Source organism: Mizuhopecten yessoensis, unplaced genomic scaffold (genome assembly GCF_002113885.1).
Source record: "Mizuhopecten yessoensis strain PY_sf001 unplaced genomic scaffold, ASM211388v2 scaffold8213, whole genome shotgun sequence".
In the NCBI taxonomy this organism is placed as follows: domain Eukaryota; kingdom Metazoa; phylum Mollusca; class Bivalvia; order Pectinida; family Pectinidae; genus Mizuhopecten; species Mizuhopecten yessoensis.
In genome coordinates, this window is record NW_018407435.1 from 1,710,395 (window position 1) to 1,723,170 (window position 12,776).

A 12,776-nucleotide genomic window follows, 5' to 3' on the forward strand; every position below is an offset into this window, starting at 1 on the left:
TTCAATAAGTAACATTCTGTGAAATTTCCATTTTGAGCTTTAATTTCTATTGAAAAATGTCTTCATTATTGAGTCATATTGCTAACCAGCAATTTTAGGTGGTAATAATGAGTTTAAACTGATATCCCTGACTCTTAGTTTCAAAATAGGGGTTTAGCATTGTTAAATAGAGAAACAGGGAACCCTGCACTAATCCTTTACCAAAGTAAGCTGAATTCAACCTAAAGTTCACACCAATTTACTGAGTGATGAGGTCTTCTGCACAACAAGAACAGTTCATTGTTTTAAAACGGCCGATATCTGAGAAATAAATGTTCAGTCTTTACAGCTCTATTGTTCAATTGAATCTAAAGAGCTGACCACAAATCAAAAGTTGGTTTTACATGTATATGAATATATCTGTCAGATCCTACATGTATGACTTATCTGTGTGTCTTCAATGTAGCGTTTAATTGAAAGGCTTTGCACACTTCACAGTTTTCTGTGATAAAAACATGAGTTCTCTCAGCTGTTATCGCTCAAAGCCCCAGAGGTACAATATATACCCTGATTATACACAGGAGTTATCTCAGTATAAGTTGGTAGACATTTGTATGGGGTCTTAAGCTATTGATTTTGATATTTTAATGTCTCCTGGTGATAATAGAAAACATTTAGAATGTCATATTTAACAGCAGACTACTCGTAGTACGTGACGACTGGTCAGCTTCTAGTCTTATAGGGTCATCAGGCAAAACGTGACGACTGGTCAGCTTCTAGTCTGATAGGGTCATCAGGCAAAACATGACGACTGGTCAGCTTTTAGTCTGATAGGGTCATCAGGCAAAAGAGAATTGTTTTGAGTTAGGGCTTAAATGTTAGATATCTAAGGTAATATTTGGAAATAGTGATAGAATAAGTCGATCTTTATTAGGAATAAGGCATATTATCTTTTGTGCTGAGTGTTATCGTTGACTAAATGTCGTGGTTGACTGAATAATGTACCAGGTAGGTATAAACTAAGTTTTGTTGACACAAATACGACATCTTTGATTGACCTTTGAGGACAAGGTCACCTGTAAATGAAAAAAAAACAGTATGAAGCTTATTTGTAGGTCAACCTCAACTGACCTTACGAGTATGTTGCGATTGGTTAAGAAGCCTTACTGATGGTTACTAGCTGAAATAGATCATAATAAATATGTATTTACAAACATTTTAACAGTGGTTTTATATCGGTCAAGTCCAATTTGTCGTACTTTGCTTAGTTAAACTGACATTTACAAACCAATCAAAACAGGAAGCTGAAATCGCGAAAACTTGTGGTCCTTGTTTACGAGGGCTCTCCATCGGAGTGTACATCGCTTTTGCTTTTAACCCCCGGACTAAATAGCGTACTAAAAACCTACCGAGGTGTCACTCCAATACTCCTTAATTACCAAGTTTATCTATCCCTGCACTAAACATTTGCTTCCTCCATGTTAACTATGAAGCGTGGTGAATGTTACGGTTTTTCTATCACATGGAATAGTGTTGGGAAAGATAAGAGCGGCAATTTTTCAGATGCAAAGTACAAAACTTTACCCTAATGAAATTCTTTGAAATGCGAAAATGACGTTAGGCATTTGAGCTGGATTTAATTGGCTCAGTCAGTTTTTTCTCCTTGATTTTAATTAGCTAAGTCAGATCATTAAGGCTTCTAGCTGTACCGAAATGAAAGTCAACTCCCAGTAGCAGACCATCAGTCAGGGCCCCTGATAGTACAAAAAACTACACTCAAGGCACTGTAATATCTTTGAAAGGATTTCCTGTTTTGTGATATTACTTGGAAAGTTCTTGAATTTTGTCAAAGAAGAAACAGATTTATTGATCAAACTTGTAGAAGTTTCTTTTCTAAAATTGCAAGTTTAGCAAAATAGAAACAAATCAGCATGCCAATGAAAAATTGTCCAGACATGAAAGAAATGAACACTTCTGTCTGGCTTTTGGGTACAGTGACGCCCTTAGACATACAATGCCAAAATTAGAAATGATACTTTTTTTCCCTTTAATGAACAGAAAGTGTTGCTTGCTGATTGATTTAGTAACTCAGTGTAATAAAATCATCAATAAAGAAACTTTATAAAAGTATCTAGAAAAATAACCTTTCAGTATTTTAAAAATCGGAATCACATGTTGTTGATGAAAGCTGACTTATAGTGGGCCAAAACATGAACAAAATTCGTCCTAAGTGCACTATGTGATTACAAAAACACAAGAGGGGTGCGCTGAATAAACCCCCTAAGCGTTAAAACCGACAAAAACTGACCGTGTCAGTTTGTGTTCAAACCCATTTTTCTGCTGTACCTTAGAAAATTCTAATGTCCATGAAAGCCCTTGGATCTGCTGCTTCAGATAATGTTGCAGTAAAAGTTGTGTAATTCTTATGCCTACAGGTATGACAAAGGTGTAAAGAGTGGTGACCTCACTATGACCTACGTATCTATGTATCAGGATGTCCTAGCGGCTACAGACCACGTACATCAGAAGGAGGTAGGTATTCCCTACAGAATACGTACATCAGAAGGAGGTAGGTATCCTCTACAGACCATGTACATCAGTTGAAGGTAGGTATACACTACAGACCACGTACATCAGAAGGAGGTAGGTATCCACTACAGACTGCGTACATCAGAAGTAGGTAGGTATCCACTACAGACCACGTACATCAGTCGAAGGTAGGTATCCTCTACAGATCATGTACATCAGAAGGAGGTAGTTATCCACTACCGACCACTTACATCAGAAGGAGGTAGGTATCCTCTACAGACCACGTTAATCAGTAGGAGGTAGGTATCCTCTACAGACCACGTACTTCAGTAGAAGGTGGGTATCCTTTACAGATCATGTACATCAGAAGGAGGTAGGTATCCTCTACTGACCACGAACATCAGAGTACATCAGAAGAAGGTAGGTATCCACTACAATCCATGTACATCAGGAGGTAGGTATCCACTACAGACTGTGTACATCAGAAGGAGGTAGGTATCCACTATAGACAACGTACATCAGAGTAAATCAGAAGGAGGTAGGTATACCCTACAGACCATGTACATCAGAAGGAGGTAGGTATCCTCTACAGACCACATACTTCAGTAGGAGGTAGGTATCCACTACAGACCATGTACATCAGAAGGAGGTAGGTATCCACTACAGACCATGTACATCAGGAGGTAGGTATCCACTACAGACCATGTACATTAGAAGGAGGTAGGTATCCACTACAGACCACGTACATCAGTCGAAGGTAGGTATCCTCTACAGATCATGTACATCAGAAGGAGGTAGGTATCCACTACAGACCACATACTTCAGTAGGAGGTAGGTATCCTCTACAGATCATGTACATTAGAAGGAGGTAGGTATCCACTACAGACCATGTACATTATAAGGAGGTAGGTATCCACTACAGACTGTGTACATCAGAAGGAGGGAGGTATCCACTACATACCACATACATCAGAAGAAGGTAGGTATCCACTACAATCCATGTACATCAGGAGGCAGGTATCCACTACAGACTGTGTACATGAGAAGGAGGTAGGTATCCACTATAGACCCCATACATCAGTGGGAGGTAGGTATCCTCTTGTACATCAGGAGGTAGGTATCCACTACAGACCACGTTCATCAGAAGGAGGTAGGTATCCACTGCAGACCACGTACATTAGAAGGAGGTAGGTATCCTCTACAGACAATTTACATCAGAAGAAGGTAGGTATCCACTACAGACCATGTACATTAGAAGGAGGTAGGTAGCCACTACAGACCACGTACATCAGTCGAAGGTAGGTATGCTCTACAGATCATGTACATCAGAAGGAGGAAGGTATCCAATACAGACCATGTACATCAGAAGGAGGGAGGTATCCACTACAGACCACGTACATCAGACGAAGGTAGGTATCCTCTACAGACCACGTACTTCAGTAGAAGGTGGGCAGACCACGTACATCAGAAGGAGGTAGGTATCCCCTACAGACCACATACATCAGAAGGAGGTACGTATCCACTACAGACCATGTACATCGGAAGGAGGTAGGTATCCACTACAGACCACTTACATTAGACGGAGATAGCTTTCCCTACAGACCACGTACATCAGAAGGAGGTAGGTATCCACTATCGACCACATACATCAGTGGGAGGTAGTTATCCTCTACAGACCACGTTAATCATACATCAGTGGGAGGTAGGTATCCACTACAGACCACTTACATTAGACGGAGATAGGTTTCCCTACAGACCACGTACATCAGAAGGAGGAAGGTATCCACTACAGACCATGTACATTAGCAGGAGGTAGGTATCCACTACAGACCACTTACATTAGAAGGAGGTAGGTTTCCCTACAGACCATGTACATCAGGAGGAGGTAGGTATCCACTACAGACCACTTACATTAGACGGAGATAGGTTTCCCTACAGACCACGTACATCAGAAGGAGGAAGGTATCCAATACAGACCATGTACATCAGAAGGAGCTAGGTATCCACTACAGACCATGTACACCAGAAGGAGGTAGGTATCCACTACATACCATGTACATCAGAAGGAGGTAGGAATCCACTACAGACCACGTACATCAGAAGGAGGAAGGTATCCACTACAGACCACGTACATCAGCAGGAGGTAGGTATCCACTACATACCATGTACATCAGAAGGAGGTAGGAATCCACTACAGACCACGTACATCAGCAGGAGGTAGGTATCCACTACATACCATGTACATCAGAAGGAGGTAGGAATCCACTACAGACCACGTACATCAGCAGGAGGTAGGTATCCACTACAGACCACTTACATTAGAAGGAGGTAGGTTTCCCTACAGACCATGTACATCATCCATGTACATCAGGAGGGAGGTATCCACTACAGACTGTGTACATGAGAAGGAGGTAGGTATCCACTATAGACCACATACATCAGAAGGAGGTACGTATCCACTACAGACCATGTACATCGGAAGGAGGTAGGTATCCACTACAGACAACATACATCAGAAGGAGGTAGGTATCCTCTACTGACCACGAACATCAGAGCACATCAGAAGAAGGTAGGTATCCACTACAATCCATGTACATCAGGAGGCAGGTATCCACTACAGACTGTGTACATGAGAAGGAGGTAGGTATCCACTATAGACAACATACATCAGAAGGAGGTAGGTATTCACTACAGACCACATACATCAGAAGGAGGAAGGTATCCACTACAGACCATGTACATCGGAAGGAGGTAGGTATCCACTACAGACAACATACATCAGAAGGAGGTAGGTATCTTCTACAGATCATGTACATTAGAAGGAGGTAGGAATCCACTACAGACCATGTACATCAGAAGTAGGTAGGTATCCACTACAGACCACGTTCATCAGAAGGAGGTAGGTATCCACTACATAGTAGGTAGGTATCCACTACAGACCACGTTCATCAGAAGGAGGTAGGTATCCACTACATAGTAGGTAGGTATCCACTACAGACCACGTTCATCAGAAGGAGGTAGGTATCCACTACAGACAACATACATCAGAAGGAGGTAGGTATCTTCTACAGATCATGTACATTAGAAGGAGGTAGGTAGCCACTACAGACCACGTACATCAGTCGGAGGAAGGTATCCTCTACAGACCACGTTAATCAGAAGGAGGTAGGTATACTCTACAGACCACGTACATCAGAGTATATCAGAAGGAGGTAGGTATCCTCTACAGACCACGTTAATCAGTAGGAGGTAGGTATCCTCTACAGACCACGTACTTCAGTAGAAGGTGGGTATCCTCTACAGATCATGTACATCAGAAGGAGGTAGGTATCCTCTACTGACCACGAACATCAGAGTACATCAGAAGAAGGTAGGTATCCACTACAATCCATGTACATCAGGAGGTAGGTATCCACTACAGACTGTGTACATCAGAAGGAGGTAGGTATCCACTATAGACCACGTACATCAGAAGGTGGTAGGTATCCGCTACAGACCATGTACATCAGAAGGTGGTAGGTATCCAATACAGACCATGTACATCAGAAGGAGGTAGGTATCCGCTACAGACTATGTACATCAGAAGGAGGTAGGTATCCACTGCAGACCATGGGGCCAGGGCACTTGTTTAGTTGTGTAAGGAGTATAAATATATCAGATATTGAGTCTGAAAACCGTTGAGAAGTTGCTAAACCCAACATACCAATCACAGTTGTAAAAATTCAGCAAAGTAAAACTAATAAAAAAGAAATTGCCAGATCATGTAAAGACTAGTACTGTAGATCAATGCCGACTCTCCAGTCTCTTATGTCAGATGATAAACTTCGATAATCATATTGTAATAACAGAAGTTGTTATCTGGAATATACTCTTTTGATTTATGGCTATTTTACAACTGCATTATCTCAATTTTCGTCTGATTTTGTGAAGATTGAGAATTAGGATTACTACTTGAACAAACTGAATTATGGTCAGTTAAACGAGTGACAAAGATTATTTATGTTACTGCATATATCAATAACAATTTCTGTAAATGTTGTTGTTTTTGATAATTATTTAATATTCAATACAATTGGTTACGATATATATATATATATATATATGAATTAAAACATTATTATACATGATGTCTGAAGGAATTTATATTCCTTGGTATAGGGGAGACAACCTCAATACTTACATCACAAAAGCTTATCCTAGGGAAATAACTCTATAATACACATAATAATATTTCTTGTAATTGTGTTTACATTGAATTGAAATGGTTTCTGTGATTGATTTACTGTATAAATTGATATTCATTTTGTCATCTTGAACACTCTAGTTTCAGATATTTGCATACAAAGATGAGGAATCTGTGACTGTACCTTTTCACTTCATGAAATTGATTTTTTTTTCTCATTTTTTAGGGTCAATTAAAAAGGGAGACAGTCAAGGACCTGGAGCGATATGTCATCAAGGATGACCGACTTCCTGTCTTACTTGACAGGTAGATCATTACTTTATGTTATCATTCAGGAAGACAGTAATTTGTCATTTAATTTTCAGTAAAGTTCACCAGTTTTGTTCATTTAAATCTTTGAATACTTTTTATAAGATTTCTACGATCTCTCTCTGTGTTTTCCAACCAAAATTTGCCATTAAGTAATATTAAGAAATTGAAATAAAAGGTATTATATAAATCAAAGAGGAGATTAAGTTAACAAATTATTGTCTATTGTGTACTATGTTATATAATAATTGTATTACCATTAGCTAGGAACCTATGAAATCAATTTGTTTAAAGCAAAGTTTCCATCAATATCACCTGTTAATTGTTATGATGTTATTCTATGTGGTTAGAGTTGAAATTAATACCAAATTTATTAGTGCAATTAAAAACATTATTCCGGATTTCAGATTTTCGCATCAGCCATTTATATCTGAAAGTTTGTGCAACTGTTGGAATACCCTTAATTTTAAAGCACCAACAATTTTTTTATTTGAATTGAATTACTTACTTTATCCTATTTTCATTGATTTGTTTCAATTCAGCTTTTGTAAATTTGATAAGTGTTATTTTGGTCACTGCAGTTTGGAAACCCTGTATACATGACTACTCAAATTTGTTTTTTTAACTTTTGCTCCATGACAGAATGAGAGCCCATGGGTCAAAGGTTTTCCTGGCCACCAACAGTGACTTTGTGTACACTAATGTAAGTACAGTAAACTAGATATCCTCGTACCTTATATTATAAATAAACTGTTTTAATGTATTTTTGTTGCTGAAATTTCATCCCTTCATATTCGTTACTTAGCATATTGTATTCAGTGGCCGTTTCTTCATTGCGGCATCATCTGAACACATTTATACACATTGTGTATGCAGTAATTTGGAAGAAGAAGTACATAAGAACCCGTCTGTAAAGGAACAGTGGTACTGTCTGGGACATCATTTGATCTGTGATGACACAAAGTGTAGAAAATAAGTTCTTAATTTATCACTTTTGAGCTTTTTGTACCTTGGCTATCAGATGTTTCATCAGATATCCATTTCTGGTGTTTTATTGAATTTTTAATGCCCATAGTTTTGATTGTATTCTGTTTATTATATTATTCCTTATTATTGCATTTCCCATTTCCAGAATGCAAAACGAGAAAATGAGAAAAACTACAATTAAAATTCTATGAAAAGGCTTTTTACCTGGTAATACTAAGTAACTAAGTAACAAATATTAAAATTGAAGTAAAAGTCGGTTATTCCTACGGTATTAACAGATTTAACACACATATGTATCTGGATGTGTCTCAGAGGTCCATTTTTGAATCGTGATGATGGGGCCAATGAACTCTTGCACACCCATGACCTGGTATTAAAGAAAGCATACCCAAATTGATTTGTCAATTCAATAGTCGTAATGTACTATCAACTCTTCCTCTCGATAGAGACCATATACACACTGCACTGAATAGGTACAGGTAACTATTCGATGCAGTGTGTATACACCTCTATCCATAAGCGAAAAGTCCCAGGTCAAACGACATAAAAAATATACAATTTCGTCACATCGTCATTTTGTACATTAAAAGGGTTATTGTATTTAATGGAATCTTTTATGTGTTTTGATTTCACATGAGATTGATATCAACAAGTTAAAGCTCACTAAATGAAAAGAAAACTTCTTGGATTCTGTCATAAATCTAATCTTAAATCTCATGTAAAATGAAAGCTCATGTAAAAATGTAATGATATATGAGGTTTTACCATTGTTTGATTGTCTTTTGCAGAAAGTCATGAACTACCTGTTAGACTACGATAAAACGGTGAGTGTAAACTAAGAACAGCGCATTCTATATTTACCGACATCAAGAGGGACTAAATAATATGGTCGGATAAGTGAGTGTGATGGTTAACAACAGAAATCAGATTTTTAGAGGGCCTTGAAATTATGTCAGGTATTATTACATTGTACCCTCAAAACCAGGTGTCAATTGAGTCGGGTTCCACTCTACTTCATTTAAAAGTTTAAAACGAAAATGTTTGATAATTTTATATCTACAAAAAATATCATATGTCACGACTCCCAAACTCCGTAATATATATAATATACTTTTGTGAAATTGCCATTTTAGTATTTTTAACAGAAAACTTCAGTAGTTATTCTATAAGATCATAAATCTTATTTCGTAGAAGACTTTTTATACCGTTTACACTCCCTGTACCATCCTATCAATGTCTTATCATCTACAGCGAGACTGGACCAAGTACTTCGACTTCATCATCTGTGATGCCAGAAAGCCGTTGTTCTTCAGGGAAGGAACAATTCTGCGACAAGTAAACAAGGTCAGTTAATTACAATGATTATCGTTAATATGATTTTCAGTGTAACCATTACTGCTAAATTCTTTAGCCCTAGGTCTCCGCATTTTTGTCTCACCGCCACAGCCCTAGGTCTCCGCATTTTTGTCTCACCGCCACGAAGTGGAAGTGAGACTTAGGTATTGCTTTTCCGGCGACGGCGTCAACATTAAGTTTTGTGTTTAAGTTAGTTGCACTGAAAGTATATGTGTCAGACCAACCAAACTTGGACCATAGATGTATCTTAGGTAGTACATATTTCAACCCATGCATCAAATGCTGGATGGGGCCTACCTGTCATGGTCCATTGACTTTGTCAGTATCTCCATCATCATTAAGTTTTTGTGTTTAAGTTAGTTTCTCTGATATGTGCATTGATGGTCAAAGCGGGGCATAGGCGAGACATATCAATCTGAATGGCTTGTTGAAGACTATTTTTGACTATTTATAACTTGCCTGTCCATTTGATTTGATTGAAAGTAGTTTCAAGCAAGACTATTTTTTTTTTACTTTATTTGCATATTAGCACCATGATTTCTGATAAAAAAAAATTAGCTTGAATAAATAACACATTTGAAAAGCAGATTCTCTTGCTTTTGTTTTCTCCATCCATCAATCTATCCATCCAATCCATCTAGGTAATAGTGACTGGTTTTGAAGGTTTATGATTTGTGTTTTACAGGAGACAGGAGCTCTGAAGATCGGTTCACATACGGGTCCTTTACAGTCTGGGCAGATTTACTCGGGAGGTGAGTCGTGACCGACCCTATGATTTTAATTCTTTCCCATCCTCAAGCTCAAACTCTTGTCTAAATCCTACCTCCCTGTTCAATCCTGTTTCTCTCTCCTCAAACTTTACCTCAAGGCCAAAGGCACAATAGATTTATACCAGGTGTATAACCTTGTATAGGACCAAGGTGAGCTTATTTATGCCATACCGTGGCGTCTGTCGTCCGTCCGTCGTCCGTCCATCAACAATTTCTTTAAACGACTTCTTCTTCTTAACCACTGATTGGAATTTAACTAAATTTAACTGGAAGCATTCCTAGGTGGTGGGGATTCACAAGTGTACAAATGGTGGGGCTGACCCCCCAGGGGGTGAGGGTGGGGCCCAAAGGGGGCAATTTGGCTATATTGCTTTAAGCAACTTCTTCTCTGGAACTAAAAGATTGATATCAACAATATTTGACTTGAAGCATCCCTAGGTGGTGGAAATTCAAAATTGTACAAATGGTTGGGCTGACCCCCCAGGGGGTGAGGGTGGGGCCAAAAGGGGGCAATTTGGCTATATTGCTACAAAGGGCTTCTGTAGAACTATGCACTGGATATCAATCATATTTAATCAAAAGCATTCATGGGAGGCAGGGATTCAAAATTGTACAAATGGTGTGGCTGACCCCCCAGGGGGCTGAGGGGCGGGGCAAAAAGGTAGCAATTTGGCTTTATTGCTTTAAGCGACTTCTTCTCTGGAACTTAGAGATGGATATCAACCATATTTGACTGGAAGCATCCCTAGGTGGTGGGGATTTAAAATTGTACAAATGGTAGGGCCATCCCGCAGGGGGCTGAGGGCGGGGCCAAAAGGGGGCAATTTGGCTATATTGCTATAAACGACCTCTTCAGTAGAACTATGCCATGGCTAACAATCATATTTGGTCAGAAGCAATCATGGGAGGCAGGGATTCACAGTTGTACAAATAGTGGGGCTTACCCCCCGGGCTAAGGGGTGGGGCCAAAAAAAGTTTATTACTTGGAAATGGTTGAGATCCCCACCGTATAACCATATATACAATTGCTGAGTATAAATAGAAGAATGCACATTTGCTTCCAGGATGGCTCTAGGGTCTGGCCCCACCCTTGGAGACCTAGTCACTGGGCCATAACTTTAAAACAGTTGAGATCCCCACCCCAAAACTATATATACAAATACTTGGCATAAAGAGACAAATGCAGTCATGATATTAGAATTGATCCTGGGGTCTGGCCAGAACCCTAGGGACCTAGTTTCTGAGTCACAGCTTGGAAACAGTTGAGATCCCCACCCCATAACCATACATAAAATTGCTGGGCATGAAAGATCTAATTCAGATATGCTACAAGGATTGGCCTTGGGGTCTGGTATATTCCCTTGGATCTCATTTGGAGAATATTTTACCATGATTGCTTTGATATCCAGGTGAGCGATACAGGCCCTCTGGGCTTCTTGTTATTTTTTCTTTCCATTTTCTTTTCATTTTTTATACAAATTCTGTCTTTTTTTTAATCTCACCCAACAAAACCCAATCTGTGATTTTTGTAGATGGTGGAAATCAGAAGGACGGGAAGATTAAGTATGTGTGTATATATGTTCGTGTTGTGTTTGTCGGAATGTAAAAAGTATGAAAGGTGTAATTTACGGTTCTATAGAAAAAGCGACATTGAATGCACACGATATGTCAAACAGTCATGGATGACAATTTTAAGATTATGAGTCTCCATTGTAGAGGTTTCATAGATATCCAAAAGTGAAAAGTTTAATTACCTTACAGAAATGATATGTTCGTGTTTGCAGGACACCCCACCTGGTCACATTATACTGACAACTGGTGAACCAGTCATCCCACTCCTAAATTGCTGAGCTTTAAGCAGGAGTAGAAAACCTTTTCTGGAAAGAAGTACTAACTGACTTATAAGAATTTGCTAGAAGAAATATATGATGAAGATAATATATACCAACAACTATGGTATAATGACAAAATAAAAAATTGATGATAAACCAGTTTAAATATTTAAAACAAGGTATTGTTTGTACACGACCTATTAAACATACGGGGTGAAATAATTTACTCTTACAAACACTTTTGTGAAAAATATGAGTTCCGTCCCCAAATAACTATGTTCTATGGTTTACGCAATGCAATTACAGATCTATGTAATACGTAACACGAAACAGGCAGCGTACCACCATATTGCCACATTGTCCAAGATACATCTAATTATGATAATTTGAGGTTCTTATATACTGCTTTATCACCACCTAGGTCGTAGGTCGTCTCAAAGCGGTTCACAAATTATTATCCGTGGTTATAGGGCCTTAATGCAACCAGCCTATACCTTTCTCAACTCCCTGGGGAGCATACAGCCAGTGCTGCCATTTCGGCGCTCACAGCTAACATTCAACAATTCTAGCACTACCCAACCACATACTCATTTACAGCTGAGTTGACTGGAACAAATCTTCAAGTTCACATATCTACTGTTTAATAAAAAACAAACATAAAGGTCAGTCAATATATTGTTTATTTGTTAAAAAATTGAAAGTGAACAACAAATATAAATCATATAAAGAATTAGATTTAGTGGTAGATGACATATGGTGTGAAGAATTAGATTTAGTGGTAGATGACATATGGTGTGAAGAATTAGATTTAGTGGTAGATGACATATGGTG

At 38.6% G+C, this 12,776-nt stretch overlaps 1 protein-coding gene across 3 annotated transcripts in view; it reads left to right on the forward strand.

Moving 5' to 3' along the window:
* LOC110455389 (cytosolic purine 5'-nucleotidase-like) overlaps positions 1-12,776 on the forward strand; it is a 145,507-nt gene that overhangs the window by 108,366 nt on the left and 24,365 nt on the right. For all 3 annotated transcript variants that reach the window (XM_021505496.1, XM_021505497.1, XM_021505498.1), the window contains 6 exons: positions 2,415-2,511; positions 6,918-6,997; positions 7,643-7,703; positions 8,776-8,811; positions 9,239-9,331; positions 10,029-10,095. In XM_021505496.1, the coding sequence (XP_021361171.1) occupies positions 2,415-2,511; positions 6,918-6,997; positions 7,643-7,703; positions 8,776-8,811; positions 9,239-9,331; positions 10,029-10,095 (434 nt within the window). The remainder of the gene's footprint in view (positions 1-2,414; positions 2,512-6,917; positions 6,998-7,642; positions 7,704-8,775; positions 8,812-9,238; positions 9,332-10,028; positions 10,096-12,776) is intronic.